Source organism: Mirounga angustirostris, unplaced genomic scaffold, assembly GCF_029215605.1.
Source record: "Mirounga angustirostris isolate CCGP_5_RB_7025 unplaced genomic scaffold, mMirAng1.0.hap1 SCAF_4, whole genome shotgun sequence".
Classification (NCBI taxonomy): Eukaryota; Metazoa; Chordata; class Mammalia; order Carnivora; family Phocidae; genus Mirounga; species Mirounga angustirostris.
Window position 1 is genome coordinate 164,289,212 of NW_026991712.1, and position 21,523 is coordinate 164,310,734.

Below are 21,523 nucleotides of genomic sequence, written 5' to 3' on the forward strand. Positions count from 1 at the left end.
CCACCATTGTAAAACCACAGGTCTGCATTAAGTAGACATTAAATCTATATTAAGTCTACATTATCTTTTAATCCCCACAACTATCAACATTGCCATTAATAAAGCTGAAGTTTAGAGAAATTAAGTTCTCTGCCCAAGGTCAACATTTGGAAAGTGACTTAGAACCAGGTCTGGCCAAGGGCAAATCAGTGCTTTTTCTCTTACTCTCTCCTGCCTCCAAACAGCCTGAGATCAAGAGAGGGTAGTAAACTATGGTCCAGCCTGGGGTTAATACCTGGAGAGACCACAGGAGGAAGCCCTTCAGGGACGAAAAGGGCTCCTGAATTTGTCAGAACTCCTAGGTGACTAATGTCTCTCAGAGTCCATGGGGAATCTAGACTGTTGGCCAAGGAAATCAATAAAAAAATAAGACATACTAGAAATAGGGTCCAGCTTTGGTGGCAGGGGCTGAAGAACTTGGGGAGAATCCCAGACTCAGACCATGAAGAAAGGGAGAGGGCCTAAGTCCTAAGAGAACTTAGAAGAGAAATTAATTTCCAGGTTCCCAGAAGGAAAGTCCAGTGAGGCCAATTACGGAACTCAGGCCCATGTCCCATTGTGAAATCCCAGAGTCTATCACACTGTCAGGGCAGGAGAAATGCTCTTGTGGGCACAGGGCTAAGCCCATCCTGAGACATCAGTAATTTCCAGACCCCAGCCTGTCATTGCTATCAGGATTGGACTCAGCCAGGGTGGGGTTGAGCTTTCAGATAGCTAATAGGATTGGTAATAGAACAACTTAGAACTGATAGTGTTGGTCTGTCTTTTATTTGCATAGCTCATTTTTTTGACCCAAGAGTAGGTCCTTACATTAACTTGCTGTTTAATTTCACCATGTTAGAGTCTGTCAAAGGATGGCACACAGGTTTCATTTCACAGACCATCCCTGATCAGTGATGGCTGCCTGGACCACCATGGGGAGAACGATTCTATGGCTTTGTACAGGCTCAGGGGAACCGCTGCTTATTGATGCCTGCCATGGGTGTAAGAGAGTTTAGTACGTGTGCTATTACCGATTGAGGCCATCTCCTCTCCCCAGATTTGTGTCCTCCACACATGTGGTCAGGATGCTCTTAACAGCCTTATTCAAGTCCCTGAGATAGATCCAAGGGCAGTGCCATCATATACAGTTTTGAGATTGGCCTGGAGCTTGGCATTGATATACAATCTCTGGATATAGTCCACCACATTTAGGATTGTTTTTGGAATTGATTTCCAGGTCACATATTCCCATCTTGTGTCCAAGAGAGATTTTTTTTTCCCCTATAAAACAGCTCCCTGAGGAGGGTGCTTTACTTTTACGTCCGCTCCTGAGATGCAGGAACTAGGATGTTGAGAAGTGAGTGGGTCACAGAAGAGAAGAGGTTAAGTCCTTACGTTTATGACGCCTGGGGTCCCATATTTAGACAGCAGCGCTTTGAGGACTCCAGCCTGGGGTCTCTTGTCATGTCCTGGGTTAATGCTGTGTCTGGTCATTGGGGGAAATAAGCAGTGAAGATGACACAGAGCATGATAAAAATAAGCAGGCACACTCCATTTCAAGCAGCTCACACTTTTATCATAAAATACAAACTTTCTATAATAAGTGTCTTATTTCTATTTTACCAACAAAAACAAAAACAAAAATTACTCATGTATCAGCTAAATACAGGTGCATATGTGGTTGAGCAGATGAGTATGGATATGAGGGAGGTGCGTGTGCTGTGAACAGTGTGTGGTGTGTGTGAGAGAGTTGGTCAATAGATGAGTCTGGTCTTGCTGTTTTCTGCCTGTGACCTGGTCGGAACCTTGGCTTTCCAAACCTCAGGCCACGCTATTACAGAATCCAGAGTTCCAGAGCCCTCAGCCCTGACCCAAGGGCTAAGGCAGGAGGAGGGAGGAGAAAAGATCATCTAAAAATTTATGCCATTCCCACTGGAGGAAAAATACGGGCTGTTCATCACGGGCCCGCCAGCCGTCGAGCCAAACCTGGAAGAGAAAGAAGACGGACATTGTGATGGAACTCCTGATGTTAGCAGAGGTATTAGGAAAAGTACTGTGTTAATTTTGTGGCTGTCAAGGACTAGAAAGATCATGACAGGCTTGGAGGCTACATGCTTTTTAGCATAATAAAAAAGCTTCAGCTCTGGAAAAATAAAATACTAAAATGATACAATTGGAGGACAATAAAGAGCTTCTTCTGCCACTTCCTTAGGACAAGGAGCCCTTGGCAGCCTGTAGGGAGGCTGCCTCTATGGGCCCAGTGCCCTCTCCTTCTCCAGGACCACACCGCAGGGAGCCTCTCTGGATCTGAGCACCTTACCTGTGGGCCTAAAGCCATTCTACCTGCCTGAGAGGACCAGGTGTGTCCTTCAGGAATTCCACAACATTACGGAACTCAGGCCCATGTCCCAGTGTGAAATCCCAGAGTCTAGACAATCCCAGGGCTCCCTCTCCCCTTATCAGCACCAAGCTAAGTCAGGCTCCCCCTTTCAACACCACTTCGAGGAATAAGCATTGAGACATCACTGCATGCCTGGAACTTTGCTTAGATCCTCAGGGAAGGAAGGGCTGAGAGCATTTGAACCTCACCTTGCAAGCGTAGAAATACGCACACTTCTGCTTTTTCCCCCCGGCACCACTGCCATGCATCCTTCAAAAGAGAGTTCAAAAGCCACCTCCTCTGTGACCTCTTCCCTGACCTCTCCAGATGGAATCATTTACTCACACTTCTGGGATCCTATAGCAATTTCTTCACCCATCTGCTAGGATGCTTTGAATGAATGGGAACGGAGCTCAGTACAAATCGCAGCGGAGCAAATGGCTAGATTTAGTCTAATCCAGGGATTCTCGGTCCCTTTTCAGCTGGGCTGATGCATATTACAGAAGACGTTCACGTTCACCACACCCTCCCGTGAATTAATGAAACACAAAAAGGGAGGGGGAGGGAAGAAGCGATGGGAACAAACCACCGCATTAATTTGTAATGCCTCAGCTGGTGTCGTATCTCTCGCTCGCTCTAAGTGTCATGGGCAAGCTAGGCTTTGGGTTGGTTTGATTCCCTTTCTCATTATATAAATTCCAGGATTTTATCTGGAGATAAAGGGACATTATCTGGACTGTTTGCCATTTTATGCCCAGAGCCCAGCCCAGGACCTGGCACATGGGAGGTGCCTTATAAACAAGAATGCTGGCTGTAATCCCACCTCTTCTTCCCTCTTCCGAAACTCGTACTGGAAAAGAACTGATTAAAAGTCATGTTATTACAGGGATACCCTGGATTCTGCTCTGATTTACAAAATGAAAACCGGCACACATACTTCAGCATTTAATAATTCCTGGTAACAAATGACTCAGGACACACCTCATATCTGATTGCCACGCCCCACGCATCTAGGCCATTCAGGTTGGGAACTTCTGATGGGTTCACCTGCCAAGGGCAGGGTCTGGACAGGATGTCCACTAGAAGGCCAGGAGGAGAGGCAACTCTGTGGACTAGAGTTATCAAGGAGTGCTTCCTGGAGGAAGAGGAAAAGCTTGAACTCGCTTGAGCATGGCGAACTATCCCGGTTTGCCTGCAACAGTTTCTACACTGGCATTTCCAATGTGATTATTATTGGTGCTCCTTTCAAGTCTCAAGCTTGTTATTGTTTGGAAGATAAATTGCATGATTATCCTGCCCCATGAATGTATGTAATTGATTGGCAGAGGGAGGGGAGAGCTTGGCTCCTACCTCTCCCTCTTCATATAGCTGAGTCTCTTGGTTTGCTTCTTTGCTCCTGACCCTGCTTGTCTCCCCGGCTACACCCTCCCCCAATGCCCTTGCATGATTCCTGCCCAGTGCATCCTCTTCTAGACCTGCTTCGCCCACATCACTGGGAACCCCGGACACTACTGCTTACTCCATACTCACTGAGTCCCAGCCAGCAGGGCCTACGTCGTTCTGTGATCTCTCCCTCTCCCCCAGGAAACACGTCCTCCCCTGGCCTCCTGTACTCCACACTCACCTATTTCTTCTCTCACCCCACTAACACTCCCTCTTAGATCCTCTGCTGGGTCCTCCACATTTCCCCAAGCTCCCTAAATGTAGGAGGCCCAGGGCTCAGACCTTGGGCCTCATCTCTTCTTCATGCACACATACTCCCTGGGCAATCTCATCCCATCCCATGCCTTTAAATATCATCTATATGCTAATGACTCCCAAATTTATATCGCCAGCCCCAGCCTCTCCTCTGAGTCCCAGACTCACGTATCCACCTGCCTATCAACAACCCCGCTCATATATTTAACAGGCATCTCAAACTTTGCATATCCAAAACCAAACTCCATCAACAGACCCTTCACTAGTCATCTTGACCTTAGTATTTTGTTTAATTTTTTTAATTTTAAAGATTTTATTTATTTATTTGAGAGAGCGAGCAAGAGAGTGAGCGAGAGAGAGCATGAGTGGGGGGAAGGGCGGAGGGAGAAGCAGACTGCCCGCTGAGCAGGGAGCCCGATGGATGCGGGGCTCAATTCCTGGACTCCAGGATCATGACCTGAGCCAAAGGCAGCCGCCTAACCAACTGAGCCACCCAGGCGCCCTTGACCTTAGTATTTTGGCATTGCCACTTGTTCAAATAAAAAATCAGAGAATCATGCTTGACTTCTCTCCCTTTCCACATCCTGCCGTCAAGTCCTGTCAATTCGATCAAGAAAATACTCCAGATTTTTTCACTTATCTCCTTCCCACAGTCTCTGCCTTAGTCTACACCGCCAGCATCTCTTTTTATTTATTTATTTGTTTGTTTTAGAGAGAAAGAGCAGGGGGGAGGAGCAGAAGGGGAGGGGCAAAGGGGGAGGGAGAGGCACAAGCAGGCTCTGCACCAAACAGGGAGCCCAACGCAGGGCTCAATGAGGGGCTCAATCCCAAGACCCTGAGATCAGGACCTGAGACCTGAGCTGAAATCAGGAGTCGGATGCTCAGCTGACTGCGCGCCCCAGGCGCCCCCCACCAGCACCTCTTGCTCCAACAGCTGTCAGGGCTCCTATCCTGCGTCCCTGCATCAGCCCTGTGGTCCAGGCTCCATACATTGGCCAAAGCCACCTTCTTTAGACAGAGAATTAGAACATGTCCTCAGCAGTGTAAGAGCTTTAACAGCTTCCCACTGCTCTTAAAGGAAAACTCCTCACCATGCCCACCAGGCCCTATCTAGTTCGGCCCTGCTTCGTCTCGGATTTCAATTCCACTCCTTCCCTCTCCTACTCACTGAGCTCCAGCCACATTCCCCCCTCGGGGGCCGCTGCCCAGAGTGCTCCTCGCCCGTGTCTATTCTCTCATTTCACTCAGATCTCGGCTCAAGAGACACCCCTTCATTCTCTCACTCCTTACCCCCCACACCTGACAGGTGAGCTGCTTGTTTATTTCTTCCCCTGGAATGAGAGAAGGAAACTCTTTTCCTTGTTCCTTCCCCCCAGGAAACGCTGCCTAGAACAAATCATCCTTTAGGGGGACATGGGCCTGCACCCCGCCCCCTTGCCTCACTTTTCTGACCTCACTCTCAGGCCACCAGGCCACCTGCTGACCACTCCTCCCCCGTGTCACTGTCCTCCTGTGCCCTCAGTGTCTCTGGCGGGGCCCAGGCTCTCTCCCACTTCCCAGACAGCTCCTTCCTCAGCCTCTTGCTCACGCTTTTCCCCTCCCTGCCCCTCTGCAGACAGCCAGAGACCAGGCGTGCACCCTCGGCTCTTCGGCTCCCAGTCGGTGCTTCGCACCCGCTGACTGATGAGACCTTGCAGCCACACCCCCTCCCCAGCACGGCCAGTTCTGGCTCCTGCAGTCTGGCCTCCCTTGGGCCCAGCGTCATGGTACGGAATGGGAGGTTGCTGGGTGCAGGTCGTCTGTCTTGATTCCGCTGCTGTCTTGTATAGTCTCACCCCCAAGGGAGGTGAGACCCTCCACTCCAGACCCTACAGTCACCTGCAGGCTGCACCCTGTCTCGCGTCCTACTTCCTCCCCTCCAGCCCATCCATGCACTCCAGTGTGCACAGATCTGCACTGGGCCCCAGGCCTACCAGTCAGAGCCTTTAATATCCAAGCCCAACCTCCCTTTCTAATCCTATTTTCCACCTTTTTCAGGGATAAATCGAAAACTTCAAGCATACACCTTTGTTCCCCAGGCCTTAAGCCTGCCCCACACTTCCCCTCTAGGGCTGGACCCTCCTCCAACTGTGCTCCCTGGAACCTCCCCCACCCTGCAGGCCACCCAGCAGGGGTGCTCCCTCTGTCCTTGGGCCACTTGGACGGTCCTCACTTTCTGCCAGCACGAGGTTGCGCCCACATCTCATCCACTCTCAGCCTCTGAAGGGAGGAACCGTGTCCTAGTCATCTGTGGGTCCCCCGCAGGCTACATTCATATTAACCACATGATTTAACACAGCTTTCCAGGGTGGGTTGGATGAAATGCACCCTGATATGCTGTACAAGAAAAGGGAAGAAAAGAGGGGGAAGGAGGAAAGGAGGAAGGAAGGGGAGAAGGAAGGAAAGGAAAAGAGAAAAAAAGGAAAGAAAAGGGGTTGTGGATTTCAGGTTCAAGTAACACTATCGACCACCCCCGTGAACGTTTTCTATGCACCTTAAGAAATTAAATGATCTGAGAATTCCAACAGTTAAGAAACCTGTTTATCTTTGTTTCTCACAGCTTTTCCTGAACAGATCCAACTCTGGAAACCTCTTTCTAACATGTAATCCTTTTACAAGGCATTCAGGGGAAACACTGACTGAAAGGATGAGAGTTTGGGGACACCCAGGTGACGTCACACTGAAGGTCGGTGGCGGGGGGCTGGACAGGAAGGGAATCCATGTCAGGCTGGGGAATTTGTCCCTCATCTTATCAGCTGAGTTTCTCCAGCTGGGGCACACGTTCCCCCGGGGTGTGTGGAGACTCAGATCGTCAGGAGGGACGCGGCGCCGCCTGCCTCTCCGAGCAGGAATGTGAGCTGAAGATTGGGTGGGTGGGAATGAGCGGCCGTGTGTTGTTCTTTCGAGACAATGAACATTAATTTATGGCGGACCAGCATGTAAAATTTGTGTGGAATTTTCAGCTAAAATGTTGAGTTTGTGTTGGCTGCTTGCTGTGAAGTCCCTGTCCTCTGCTGTTTGGGGCCCTTTGGTGGAAAAGCGTGAGCAGCCATGATAAGCCGCGGAAGTCCCTTCCGTGGGGCCTGTTACAAAGTCAATGGGATGTTGGCGAGATTAGCCTGGGAAGGAGCTCAGGCTGCAGTAACTGGGGGGAGAGAGCTCTAAGAAGATTACCTGGCCGTGTCCTGTTGTAAAGCAAGCAAACGGGTAAAGGCAGATGCGTCATGCTCCGCCACCTGCCACCTGCTAAAGACAGTGTACCTGTCGTCCACTGCCAACTGGGCAGCTACATTTCTGCATCCAGGCTGTGGGGCCCCAGCCCCATCATGGGCCTACAACAGCGGCCCAGCAAACCCTGGACCAGCCTCACCTCCATACCAGGTCCATCCAGGACCCACATAGCCCCCCGACAGGCACAGGGCCCCTCCCTCCCTTCAGCCACGGAGCATATGTACCAAGAACATGCCAGCGAGGCTCTCCCAGCATGCCCCCTCCCCTCCCCAGCAGCTTTCTGGATACAGACTGGACTTCCTGTGTGGGTTGAGGACTCACCCGTACGCCTGGGGGACCAGGTACTGTGACGCATCTCCTGCCATGGGGGAAGGGTCTCGGGGGTTGGTGGACAGCTTTGGAGGTGTCCTCTGAGGGTACGGATAGTTGGGCTGGACGAAGGGGATGTAGCTCAGCAGGGGCGTGTAGGAAGAGCGGAAAATCTGCTGTCCCATCTGCTGTGGATTGCACGGCGTCACCTGCAGGTCAGAGATAAGAGAGGGACTGGGTCCAGCAGAGCCCACTGCTTCCAAACCCTACAGTTCCTGGCTCTAAGTCCAACCCCAGCAACCCCCCTCAGGCCCTGTGCCCCTCAGTTACTGTGGGTGTATAGACGGCACCGTGTTGGGTTGGCAAAAGCCCAGGGCTCAGCTTCTGTATCTGACTGGCAAGATACTTAGTTTATCTGAGCCTCGGTTTCCTCATCTGTAGAATGGGCAAACACTCCCTTCACTGTATGGAGACTGAGTCAGTTGATAAAAGCAAAGGAACTGGTGCATAACAAATAGCAAATAACTTTTATTTGCATTCCCGGCCCTGCCTCCCTACTTCTTCCTCCGTCAATAACCATCCCAAAAGCCCTTGTTCATTTTTAAGTCTTTTACTACCTCAAAAAAAAAAAAAAAAAAAAAGCTGTTGAGATTTATACATCCCTGGCTTCTACCTCAGGATCTCAACAGACACCAAGTCCAAGACAGCCCGGCTCAGTGGAAATGCCGGCCCGGTGACGGGGCTGTCCTGTGTCTGCACCGCTCGCTGGGGCAGCTGCCAGCCCCCCGTGGCTATTGGCCGACCGCTTGAACAGTGACTGCTGTGAATGAGGAACTGAATTGTACATTGGCCTTAATTTTAATTGATTTAAATGTAAGAAGCCACACGGGGCTGCTAGTGGTTACAATACTGTACAGTGTGAATCTAGGAGAAAGGGCAGGAAAGGGCAAAGAGATTCAGCTCAGGGAAAATCAGGAACTCACTGGGGTTTTGGACACTACCCAGATCTGACTCCCGCTAAGAACCTGGGGTCCCGCTATCTGGCCCTTGACCGACCAAGGATCCCATCTGTCTTATCTACTGATATCTTCTCAGCCCCAAGGCAGAGCCTGGCACATAGTAGCTGCTAAATAAACATATGCTAAATGAATGAATGCAAGGAAGAAAGAGCGAGGAAGAGGAGAGAAGAAAAAAGAGGCCACTAAGTGTCTTCTTGAATACCCAAACTGACGGGAAGCTCATTACACTTCAGGCACTGTATTCTACCACTGACAGCTCCAACTGTCAGAAAACCCTCTCTTGTATGGAGCTGACATCCATCCTCCTGGATGCTGATGGGAGTTTCCGTCAAAACTGGGGAAACTTCTGGGCTTCCTCTTTAAAAGCAAGAGTCTGGGGTCCGAGGCATGCAGGGATTCAGCACACTGACAGCCCTCTCTCACCCTGCGTGTCCTTATCTAATTAAAAAAAAAAATCACAAAAGCTAGGGCTTATTGAGAGCTTAGGGCAGGCCAGGCTCTTCCTATGGATTCTCTCATTTAAACTCCAAACAGCTTGTGAGGTAGGACCACTACTCTTCCCATTCTAGAGATGAGGAAATGAGGTTCAGAGAAGTTAACCTTGCACAGTAAGTGCTCCAAGTGTCTGAATTGCAGTCGGAACCCCCAAGGCTTGGTGCCTGTGCCCCTTTATGGCACCTCTATACCTGTTCCCTCGAGAAGCCCGAGCCCCTTCCTCCGGACCCTCCCCATGTCTCCTCCAGGGGAAAGGAAGGACCTGGTGATGCTGGACATGGGCCCCCAGACCCCATGATGATGAGCTAAAGGTCCAAAAGAGCCAACAGCTCACAGAGAGAACCCAGGAAGGCACCTCCCTCCAGGACAGAGGCAGAAAGAGGAGAAAATCCCCCTGGTTTTCTTGGAGGTAGGGGGCCGGCAGAGGCCCGGACCTGGGAGGGGACTGACAGGAAAGAGGAGATGCAGGTCCTGGAGCTCATGCAAGCCTTCTTTAGGGATGTGTCCCTAACTACGTGTAAATGATAAACACCATAAAACAGCTGTGTATGCGGCTCGGGAACCACCTCCAGGATATACTTTGCTGACAAAAGTAATGATAGATCAGTGTGCCCAGAAAGCCACATGTGTATAAAATGTTTGTATAAATAGGTGCCGCTGGAAAGAGACTGCAGGAACCAGCAACAGCGACCGCCTCTGAGATTTTTTTATTTTGTACCATGTTCTATTACTTTTTCAGATACACACACATACATGAGGTGGTCTCAACATGCTGCCTCTGGGGCTAGATGGACGTATTGCTGTTTGTGGGGTGGGGGTGACTGGTGGAGATCCCATGAGCCAGACTCTCTCTCATCTCTATTCTTCTTGAGGATGCAGAGCCCCTACTGCTGGAAAAGCAGCTCTGGCCCATGTAATAAAGTAGCCTATATCTATGGGCTCTTCTCTACCCTCTGGAACATTCCAACATACTTCAGGTCAGAGGTACAGTTTGCTCCCTGGGGGTGGGGGGCGGGGCAGAAAAGAGGCCAAGGAGTGTGAGTCTGAGTGTGGGGTCTGTCCATCTGTGTGTGAGCGGGGCAAGACCAGCCTGGGGACGCAGTGCGGTGTCAGTCTCTCCCCTCACACCTCCACGTCTGCCCCAAGACTTTCAATATCTCTGGATACACATGTGCGTGCAGCTTACCGGCATGCATATACCTACATCTTCCTTTGTGTCTCTGTGAGTGCGTATCTGCCTCTGCTGCTTTATTTTGTGTGTAAGAGGCAGTAAGCCATGGTCATTGGCAGCATGGACTCTGAAGCTAGGCTGCCCAAGGTCAGACCCCAATTCTGCCATCGTGTAGCCTTCAAGCAGATGCCCACTCCTGGCCTACCCATGGAAGTGGGGGGTGCCAGATCTGGCACACGAACAAACAAAAAGACCTCCAGTTAGGTTTGAACTTCAGGTAAACAGCAAATCGTTTTTTAATATAACTAGGGCCCATGCAATATTTGGGACTTCCTTATACCAAGACTTTATTCACCATCTACCTGAAGTCTAACTGGATGTCTTACATTTTAACTGACAAACTGACACGGAAGGAGATGACTCCCCAGCCCCACCGATGCCAGGCAAAACCACGTGATTTTCCTTGGCCAGTGGAAGGCAGATGCACACTGCCATGTGCTGACTCCAAGCTGAGGTTCTCAGAAGCAGTTGGCATTTCTGCTCACCCTTCCCGCACTCCCGTCATCCACCGCGGCAGGAGCAAAAGCTACTGCATCGTCAACATGGTCCGCAAAGGGAGACACATGAAGCAGGCTTGAACCCAATCCCAGACCAGCTCCACCAACCCATAGACTTGTGAAGGAAAACTCAGTATTGTTGAAAATCTCTGAGATATTGAGGCTGTCTGTTGCCACAGCAAAAGCTAACTGGTATGCTAACTTTAGGACCTTTCGCACGTTATTGAATCTCTCTGTGCCTCAGTTTCTTCATCTCTAACCTATTCCACAGGGTGGCCGTGAAGTTCATGCAGGTAAAGCCCTTAGAGAGGGGCTGCGACGCAGCGAGGGCCATGGAGGTGCCAGCATTTAGCACCTGGGGACACGGGTTTCTTTCCACGTGCATATTGGCCTTCGTGTCTGTTCTCTGGGGCCAAGGGCGGGCCAGAAAGTCTGGCCAGTGACCTGCTGGACCAGGACGAGGAAGCCGATGTCCTTCTGACCTGAAGGCCTTCGTGGAGCTGGGACCGAGGGGAGGAGGTTGTCTGCTCACCTGGCGGGAGTAACAGCCCAGCTGGGGGGGCACGGGCTGCTGGTAGGGCATCCTCGCTGTGCGCTGTGGGTACAGGCCCTGCGGGGAGAAGGGACAGGCTCAGCACGGCGGGGCAAAGGGCTCCCTGCCAGAGAGCAGCAGCTGCTCCGCCCAGCTTCCCGCTCACAACGCCTGGATTGCCAGCCTACCCGAGGCCGGCCCACCACGCTGCTGGCCAGACCCACCCGTTGCCTGGGCAGCCACCAGGCCGAGCAAGCGCAACTCACGCTGCACAGGAAGCCCCTGCTGAGCAGGATTCATAGCCTTTCCAGGGAGCATTTCAGGTAAAACCTTGGGGGACCTGATTGCCTCTTGAATCCCAGGTCTGCCCCCTTGGTGGCTGTGTGACCTTGGGAAAGTCGCTTCACTTCTCTGAGCCTCTTTTCCCTTGTCTATAAAATTATGTGTGTTGAAACGTGAAGGTCGGTGAAGGTAGCCAAATTATCTTTGTTGCTATCTATACCCTTTTCTTAAGTGCCTTTCCCCAAACTCCATTCATGCCCAAGACCTGAGGTATCGATGTGCCTGTGTGTGTGCGCGTGTGTTGGTTTGCATCCATGTTTATTTAAGCACATCAACACGTGTGCTTCCATTTGTGTCCTCAGCTGTGTGTTTCGGGGAATTCGTTTGGGTCTCTGCTGCCGTGTGTCTATGTGCCCACACATACACCTGTGTCTGCACCTTATGATGAGGACTGGCAGGAAGATAAATGAGTTAGTGCGTCTAAAGGGCTTAGAACAGAGCCCAGCACGTAGTAAGGATTCTGCGAACGTTAGCTATTTGCAGCGTCTCACTGCTCCCCCACCTTGAAGAGGTGATCAGGCACTTCAGCCAAATGGGAAGCAGAACCTTTATTCAGAACTCTGTCTGGGGCGGCCTTGGGCGCCCATGTGTACACACACACGCACACACACACAACCAGCTTCTGGGGCTGGGGTCAGATCATAGCCCCTCCGGGCTCAGACTGCCTCTACCTGCCAATTCAGAATTATCTCCTAAGACACAGCTCAGAGCACCCCTCAGACCAGTATGTCTTTCCAGAAGATTCCAAACCCCGAGATGGTGCCCCCATTCTGGACTCAGCCTGTGCCAGTGATCAAAGTGTTGATGGCTGACACTGTGCCCTTGATGACTTCCTCAGCGCCCATGGGCTCCTCATCAAAGGCTGCAGAATCCGTGATATGGGGCCCCACCTACCATGTCCCCAAGTGTATGCATCCTCTAGAACCTCCCCTGGCTCTCTGCTCCCAGGCGACTGACAGAGACTGCGGTCAGGCCGCTCCCACTTCCACCAGCCCCTTCACTTGCAACCGGAGCACCTGCTCCCCTTTTCTCCAAGCCCTGCAGCCCTGGGGCAACCCCACTCACCACCATGACCATGGCCTGGTCTCTGCGCCCCCCGCCATGGCCTGAACCTGAACAGAGCAGTCAGACAGACGGGGCCCCCCTGGCTGGCCCAGCGCATGGCGAGCTCCGAGGCCAGGTTCTGCGTGCCCCTCTCCCTCCCCATCAGCCTGGGCTCTGCGGTGCACGGCCAGCTCCCCCAGGCCACCATCCTCCCACGCCTGGGCTGGGCTGCCCCTGGGGCCTGTGGAAGACAAACAGCCGCCTGTCCCTGCTCCATCCTGGACGGATTTTCAGGAGACAGGACCACATGCATCAGTATGAATAGTACACTCGCCAACTTTGAGGACATTCCTAGTTGTTCAAATTGCAATTCTGCAATTCTGTAAAATCACAAACAAGGGTAAATAAACATTCATTCTTCTTTGCTTGAGGTCACGGCCCCTTTCTACCTTCCCTCCTTAACTGGGAACAGAGTTCCTTTATGCCAAGCAGCCCAGGAGCCTCCAGATCTCCTGGGTGCTGCAGACTTAGTTTTCCATGGCTCTGCATGGCTCCACAGTGGAGCTCTGAGTAAATTGGATTTGGGACCTCATCTTTATTCCTAACGCCACGCAAGGAAAGACTAGGATAGACCATTCCCTGTTTCTCCTCTCTGTCTCCTCAAGGTCTGTGCAGCTCCCTGACCCTGTTTCCTAGGAAGATCAGGGCTGAATAATAATAAAAACCAACATCTATATCATACTTAAGACTTTTCAAATCCCTTTCTCACCCATAGACTCAATTAACCTTACAACCGAGTCAAGTACAGGCTGCGCCGCTGCTGCTAATTATTATGAGCCCATTTCACGAGTGAGGGAAGGAGGGCTCAGAGCCTTTAGCTAACTTTAGCTTGTCCAGAGCCACACAGCTTTAAGCAGCAGATTTCTTTAAACGCAAGTCTGCCAATTCCAAAACCTGCATTCTTTTTATTACGTCAGGCCCCTTGATGAGCCGTCTCAAAGCTGGATGGCATTATGAAATCATGAGAAGTTTCGAGAAGGTGAATTGCCCTGTTCTCCATCGCTCCCTGGGAGGGTCAGTTTCTCCAGCAGAGGCCAGGAAGCCTTAGAGGCAGCCGTGTGCAGCAAACACCAGCATCTCTGAAAACAAAGGACCTTCGTGCTCAGATAATATGGTCGAATTTCACTCCCTCCAAAAAGTCAAGCCAGAAGCAGCTGACATAGCAAGGAGCTATTATCTTTCCGCTCTTTATAACGCAAGCCAGTAAGCATCCACTTTATACACTGAGCTCCAAGTGCACTTAGAGTGAATCGGTTTACACTGCATAAAATTATGCGGCTGCTTCCCTTTCAGAGGTGGGGTGCACAAAGTGCAGGTCTCCGATCTGTGCCTGACGTGTGCTGGACTCTGAGCATCTCAGTCATCTTTGAATGCCCTCGCCTGGCCGACACTCGGCCTGTGGTTAGGGTGGAGCAAAGGTTTTTAAATTACTTAAATGAACGAGTAAACACATAAATAAAAATGAACACGTTGGTGAGTAGGTGAATAAAGGACTGAATAATGAAGGAGCAAACACAAAAACGCCAGGGTGAGGAGTACTAGAGAAGAGGTTGGTGAATGGATAAGGGCGAGAGCAGGGCACTTCGCTCAAGACCTGGGTAAGGACGAGACAGATACGGGGCTGATGCATGCTGGCCTCCCCCTCCCTCATGCTTCCTGACAGCCCCAGCCCAAGGCTCTCCATCCTGCAGGGGGAGGGGGTGGGCCCTTGTCCTCTTTAGCAAAAAAACAAACAAAAAGCCTTGAAAATAAAACATCAGAGAGAAAGACAGAGACTTTGCTAAACTCTGTGAGCTTCTGTTTAAGCTTCTGGGGCTAAGTCTGGTGGTCCAGCTCAGAGAGGCTCTGTGTGGTGTAGAGAAGATCCACCTTCTGTGCAGGGGACACCTAAGCCCTAAGGTTTGCCGCTCTGCTGTAAAGGAAGAAATGCACAGAGACCGGACAAGATGATTTGCAGGTGTATTGTCTTCTCCGTGTGCCTTCTCCATGCTTTGCTGGGCCAGCCGGGGGCAGCAGGCCCCCAAAGACCTGGGTGTACAAGTTGGTGTGTCTTGCCCATATACCTACGTGCCATTCTGGAGAGGAGCTGGGGCAGGGGATTCCAGAAACTCTCAATAGGCCTATGATGCTTAGCCAGAAGACTAAGCAATCTCAGATGCTGAGCACCTTTCCTGGAGAAACTGAGCACTACCTACAGGGACTGTTGAAATTGTTGAATTAGACTAAGGTTTAAACCAGAGTGGACACTGATTTGATTTTTTTTTTTCCCTCCTTCTGCCCAGTGGGCGGCAGCTCTTAAGGGAGATTGACTTAAATAGACAAACTAAAGGAACTACATTTTCCTGCATAAATAAGTTCCGTGAGTAAAATTTCCAGCCCTGCTCCTCGTGCTGCACCATCCCTTCGTGTCTGGTCACTAATTCCCTTTAGGTTAAGAGCCCAAGATCTGGAATGTGCGCCAGGCCACCTGAGCTGGAACAAGCTGAGACTATTCAGATGTCGTTTAAATAAGGTGGCCATATAGTTTGGCATCCACACCAGGACACTTGAGAGTGAAAAGGGGGTGCTTTTAGTAATGTTGGGACAAGAGACCAAAACCGAGACTGTCCCAGGTACTCTAGGACACATGTCATCCAACTCTAAAGGAAGTCATAGCAGGTGGGTGGGAAACAAGGACTGTGCCCTCCTCCTCTGCTGGGAGCCCAAGCACTTCACCAGCCAACACTAGCAAAGCACATACACAGCACAGAGTGAGCTGGATTTTGGACAATGGAAAATTTAAGAGTGTGTGTGTGTGTGTGTGTGTACCAAGTAGTTGGTCTGATGTGGCCACGGTGAAGAAAATAACAAGTCTAAGGCCTCTTTGTGAATCAGGCTCCCTGCAAACCACCACTCCTCCGTGGCTGGAACCTGGGGAGCCAGGCCCGGGACCCACTCACTCACCTGGTACTGTGCGAAGGTGGAGTGATTTGCGAACACGGGCGGAGGCGGATAGTTCAGGTTGAGCCAGAGCGGCTGGTTCAGGGTGGCTGAGGTCAAGGCTGTAGCAAAGCGTGGGGTGAAAACATTCCCTGTGTACTTGAGGTGGCTCTTGTCGGCCGCCGTCACAGGTGGGTTAACTGTGAGTCACAGGAGAGGTAGAGCGTCTCAGTGATTGAGGAAGGAAGAGGCCAGCACACCCTCAGCACCATGACTACCCCGGGATTCATGTTCTCGGATGTCAGGTCCTTTAAGCTCCAAGAGGGCTCTTCAAAGTGGGGGTGACTTTCCAACTATAGGAAAACATCGTTAGCACACCTGGCCAATTTGGAAGAGGTGTGCATCCCGGCATGGTCTGGCTTAGAGTTCTTTCTCCATCATGCACTAGTAAAGGAGGTGGTTTAGCATGAGAAAACAATAAACCAGGATGCTAGGGCTATAGCTCAGCTATGTAGAAAACCAAATGCTTTTCAGTGCTTTACAAGAATCCAGTTCTATACCAACAATTGCTATGCCGTTGGAGTTCATTCTTACCAAATTATTAAGGCAGCCCCCTGAGGACATATACTTGGCGACACTGAGGACCCTACTCAGGTTGTTTTATCTATACTGGCAACATTTTTTAAAATATCTTCAACATTATATAATTGACACGGTATGACCCCAAATTAGTCTGAATGAATGAGATCTGGTTGGGTTGTTCTAGGATATGAATCCCAGACTCTCTTCCTCTGGTAAATGTCCTGTGTTTCCAGAGTCAGAGATGGGACCTCAACTTCCCCTTAGGGGCATCTTTTTGGACAAAGGAGGTTTGGCTGAAACAGTTGTAGGGACAGAAAGCAGGGACATGAATAATCTCAGTGTAGAAATAATCTGAAGCATGGATTTTTCTTTGGCTTGAGCAACTTGAGCGGATACGATGTATGCTGGCTTGGGGCTGGATTCAAACTGACCACTGAAATTCACCCATATTTCTCTAGCAGTTGTACTCCTGATAAGGGACGTGGGAGAGAGTCATTTCTCCCGTTTTATGAGTTTAAAAACTGACGCCCAGAGAAAGCCAGTGACTTGCCCATGGACGAGGCAGCCATTTGGTGGCAGAGCCATCATAGGCCTATTGAGAGTTTCTGGAATCCCTTCCTCTACAGACTCCCCCCGGGCAGGGTCAGCTTACGTTTCAGCTCCAGCCCGTCCACCTCCACTTTGCTGCGAAGCTTTAGCTGAGCGCTTGGGTTTTTGGCGGCCCCAAGAAACTCATAGAGCAGGTTCTTCTCGGCTGGCCACGCAGGCTTCTTGGCTGGTAGGGCCATGGACATGGAGCCCACTGGGTCACTGCACCCTTCCTCACCACACGTGTCCTTCCGGCTCTGGGGCCACTGACTGAGAAAGAGGCTCTCTCGACCCTTGGTCAGCTCCTTGGCACCAGAGTTCCATTCTACAGCAGGAGGGAAACTGAGTCAATGGTTTTGGGAAGCCACGTGCTGGATGCAAGGAGCACTGTCTGTGGACAAAGAAACAGGTCCTCCCTAGCACACACCTGGGGCTCAAACCACTCTGGGGTCTCCCTCCCAGCCAAGCCAGTCCTAGTCTTCTCCCTGACACCTTCACGGACCACTGCCCATTGCAGCCCTCCCCTCTCATGCATGCGTACATGGGTCCGTCCATCCATCCATCCATCCATCCTTCCATCCATCCATCCATCCATCCTCCCTTCCTTCCATCCAGACTTCTTCCCTTCCAATTACCTTTCTTTTCTTCTCTCCCTTTCTTTCCTCCCTCCCCTTTTCCCTGCTTTCTTTCCTTTCTACCTTTTTTCTTTCCTCTCTCCCTCTTTTTGTTTCTCCCTTCCCTCTATCCATCCACAGCGCCAATCTTGGGATACAGAGCTGCTTTCAGCCCCGCCTCCCCGGCTCCACGGGGGAGGCTCGTGTTCCTATAGAACACGTGGCCTAGCTGAGGTCCGGCCCCTCACCGTGGACCCTACTCCGGCTTTGTTGGCTCATGGGTGATCCAGCCCATTTGTCAGCACCAGGCCCTGACCTGAGTACTGAGGACACTGATGAGTCAGAGCCAGACTCAGCCCTGCAGGAGCTCACAAGAAGGAGGGAGAGAGAGACAGACCCAGAAATAGCTCCAGGGCAAGGCAGATGGGGACCGTGAGGTGACAGAGGGACACAGTGGGAGAAGAGGGTGGCTGAGACGGCTTCTATCGGAGAGGGTCAGAGGGTTTCCAGAAGGAAGTGGGCCTTCCGGGAGGCCTTCCGTCCAGGAGTACGGGGAGATGGCACAGCAGGTGCGGGCATCAGAGAGACAGGTGAGTGCATGTCCCCCCAGTGCGTGTGGTGGGGGCCAGGCCCGGGTCTCTCTGCAAACAGACGGAGTGGTCCCCTGGTGTGAGGACGCTGTCTGGACCATCCCAATACCCTCTACAGCAGTGATTTTTCACCTAGATTTCCCTTTGAGCAAAGGGACTCGTTCTTCAAACACAATTAACTATGGGCGAAATTGTATATATGTGGGTTTGTTTGTTTTTAAGGCAATGTCTGGTTGCAGCCATGCTCTTCACTCCTTTCCCAGCCTGGAGGCTTTGCAGGTCTCCACGGAGTTTGGCTGGGAAATCGTGCGGAATGCACAGCAAGCACCTCGGATCGTTCCCATAGCGGCTGGACCAGAGGACCTGTGCCTAGTGTCACCTGTTGGGAATGGATCTGATCCCTCCAGCATGTGCCCCCACTGCAGCCCTGTGGTCTTGTGGCTGAGTCTGGACAAGACTGGGCCTACCTTCCTAGCACCATCCCACTGAAGGAAAGAGTGCTCTAGCCTGAGCCAATTTAGAAGAAAATGACATTTTTAGCAAAACATGTCCCTAGAGTCTCTTCCAAGAGTTTCTCTGGTTGCCAAGTTTAGCCCCCAGCCAGTGTGCTGAAATAACAGTACCCACTAATAATAGCCCTTTCCCCAGAGACCCAACACACCTGCAGTCTCTCACATACCTCCGGTTGCCTTGAACATGCCTGCCACTCACTCAACTTCAAAGCTCCCTCTTCCAACGTCTGTGTACACAGACAGACACACACACACACGTTCTTGCCTGTCGTTCCTCTGCCTCACTTAACATGTGCACGACGATGCACACAAGATGGATACACACAGACCCATACACACAGACAGACTCAGATGCACCCACACCCACATTTTCTCTAACGAACACACCCAGACCTATAAAATTTCCTTTCGCACACCTTTGCCCACACATCGATACACAGAGACAAACACACACAGTGGGGAGGGTGGGTGGGACAGGACCACCTCCAAGCCTGCAGCCCCATCCCTCAGAGAGCTCTCCAGGCGTCCTTCCTGGAGAAGGCGGTGGCAGGAAAGTCCCACCCTCCGGGCAGGGCTCAGCCCTCACAGACACAGCTCCCAAAAAGTGCACTGGGTCCCAGAGGCCTTCCCAGGACCCAGAGTCCAGGTTGCTGTCCCCAGCTCTGATTCCTCGGCCTTCCCACAATGTTCCAGAACACAGAACATGCACCTCTTTTATTAAGGAGATGGATTTGTGCCCTCCCAACACAGCATCTCAGTTATCCATCCATGCTCACAGCCTGGGGGTGATTTTTCTTTTGGTTGACGTATGATCAACTCTCCTAAAGACTGCTGACTGTAGGCAAATGCCTCTGCCTTGGAACCGTCCAGTCTGAGTGGCTGGATCAGAACAGGCACAACATGCAGAACCTGGAGGTGGGGTGAGGGGAACTTGGGAGGTGGCTGGGCTTTTGGGAAAGGGTAAGGACTCCTCAGTTAGCAGGTGGAAATGCACTGTTCTAAGGCTCAGGAGTCCCAGGGCACAAGTCCAGCCCAACAGTCTGAACGGCACATGGAGAGTTTGCACGTTCACCCCCAGGACCCGGAGGGAGGACCAGTCGTCGTGGTCAGAACCAATTCCTCCATCGGAAGTCAGATGACCCCAGCTGCTAATCATATTTCTCTCCTCCTATCCAGCTTAAAGCCCCCATGCTGCAGTTTCAGCTGGGGTAAATGCTTCCTTCAATGTGCTCTGGATACCTGGATTCAAAACATGAGCCAGTTACCACATGTGCCTATATCTCTTCTCAAAGTGCATTGGGATCCAGGCCACTGTGTTTACTTACATAAGCCGTGTCCCCATACATGGGCATCCAGCAGAGGGGGCCTGTAAGTGCTGAAAACAGCCTGCACTTGGGGACTGCACACATCAGAGAGACCACCTTGTCCTACTCTGCTAAAGATGCTGCATGCCCCTGCTGCAGCCCTGATTGGCTTTCTGGTAGGTTCCTCCCTGCAGGCCCACTCACTAGCCCTGCTCCCAACCACTTACCCATTAAGAGGTGCCCCTCCATGGCGGAGTCAGCCTCGGGCTTGCAGCAGATCTTGGCAAACACCGGGAGCTGCCTCTTCTGAGCAGGGAGCTCAGGGAGCTTGTCAGGGGGTGCGGGAGGCGGGGGCGGCAGCAGGAGGAAGGGGCCCAGCCCTGTGGGTTCCCTGGGTCCCAGGCCGCTGAACATGCTGTTCTGCAGGAAGTCCTTGATGACCCTCGTCTCCTCCAGCACCATCTTGTTGTCAGGAACCTTGGTTGCCTCTGTGGACTTCAGTGGGAACTGGGCCAGGAGCCTGTTGATTTCCGAGGTGGAGGCACCCAGGATGTGGCCCCCATCCTCTGTCCCCTTGACACTCTTGACCTTGGCAGCACGCAGAATGCCCGTGACTGTAGACATGACAGAGTCGCAGTCCTGCCGGCTGCTGATCACGGACACGGCCACCTTCGGCTCCAGAAGTGTGTCGGCGGCCATGATGGTGGTTCCGGGGTACTCACTGCTGTTTGCCACCGGAGGAGGGGCGAGGAAGCAGGGAGCCGGCTGTCTGGGCCCCTCGGGGGAAATGCCAGGTGCCTCCAGCTCCCCCGAGCTCTCTGTGACTAAGATGAGGTGCTCTTTGGTCAGGCTCAAGAACTCCTGCTCCACCAACAGGGAGATCTCATCTTTGTCACGGCTGAGCTCCAGAGCTCTGCAAACAGGTCAGAAAGAGGGGCTTTAGTGCCAGCTCACTTGGGGGGGCGGGGGAGGTTGGGGGCTCTGTGGCAGGCCCCAGGCCCCAGGGAGAGGGGATGGAGAGAACACATTTCCAGGTAGGGGAAACCTACTGCTTTCTCAGGAGATAAAATGGACAAACAGTGGATTCCCAAGATGTTTCTGTGCCAGGCCAGCAGGACTAGCACCAAGAGCACAGGTCTGGGAATTGGGAGTCGGGGTCCTCTCCAGATATTCCATCTTGCTGAATGAGCTGAGCCTCAATTTCAGTCCATCCCTCCCTGTTTTGTTGTGCCCAGGACCTAACGCAATGAAAGACCAGCCACACTGGGGCCGGGAGTGAGTCAACACCTCTGAGCATGCAGGCCAGAGTGCTGGGGCTGAGCCCTGGGACTAGAGAGCTGGACTCATGCCCTGGCTCCCTCACTTCCCCACTGTGACCCTGGGCAGGTTGCTCAGCATCTCTGTGCCTTGTCTCCTCATCTGGTCAACAAGAATAACAGACATGTGCAAAGCACTTTGGACAGGGCCTGGCACAGTTGGTAAGGGTGATCCAAGGTGTGACAGCCTGGCTGGATCC

General features: G+C 51.8%; 1 protein-coding gene across 1 annotated transcript in view; it reads right to left on the reverse strand.

The window, feature by feature from the left end:
• Positions 1–1,931: 1,931 nt before the first annotated feature.
• Positions 1,932–21,523, reverse strand: part of CUNH1orf94 (chromosome unknown C1orf94 homolog) — a 39,658-nt gene continuing 20,066 nt past the window's right edge. Inside the window, exons 2-7 of the mRNA XM_045895466.2 lie at positions 20,235–20,920; positions 17,052–17,312; positions 15,842–16,017; positions 11,453–11,530; positions 7,691–7,887; positions 1,932–2,007 (exon numbers count right to left, since the gene is read on the reverse strand). Of these exons, the coding sequence (XP_045751422.1) occupies positions 1,932–2,007; positions 7,691–7,887; positions 11,453–11,530; positions 15,842–16,017; positions 17,052–17,312; positions 20,235–20,920 (1,474 nt within the window). The remainder of the gene's footprint in view (positions 2,008–7,690; positions 7,888–11,452; positions 11,531–15,841; positions 16,018–17,051; positions 17,313–20,234; positions 20,921–21,523) is intronic.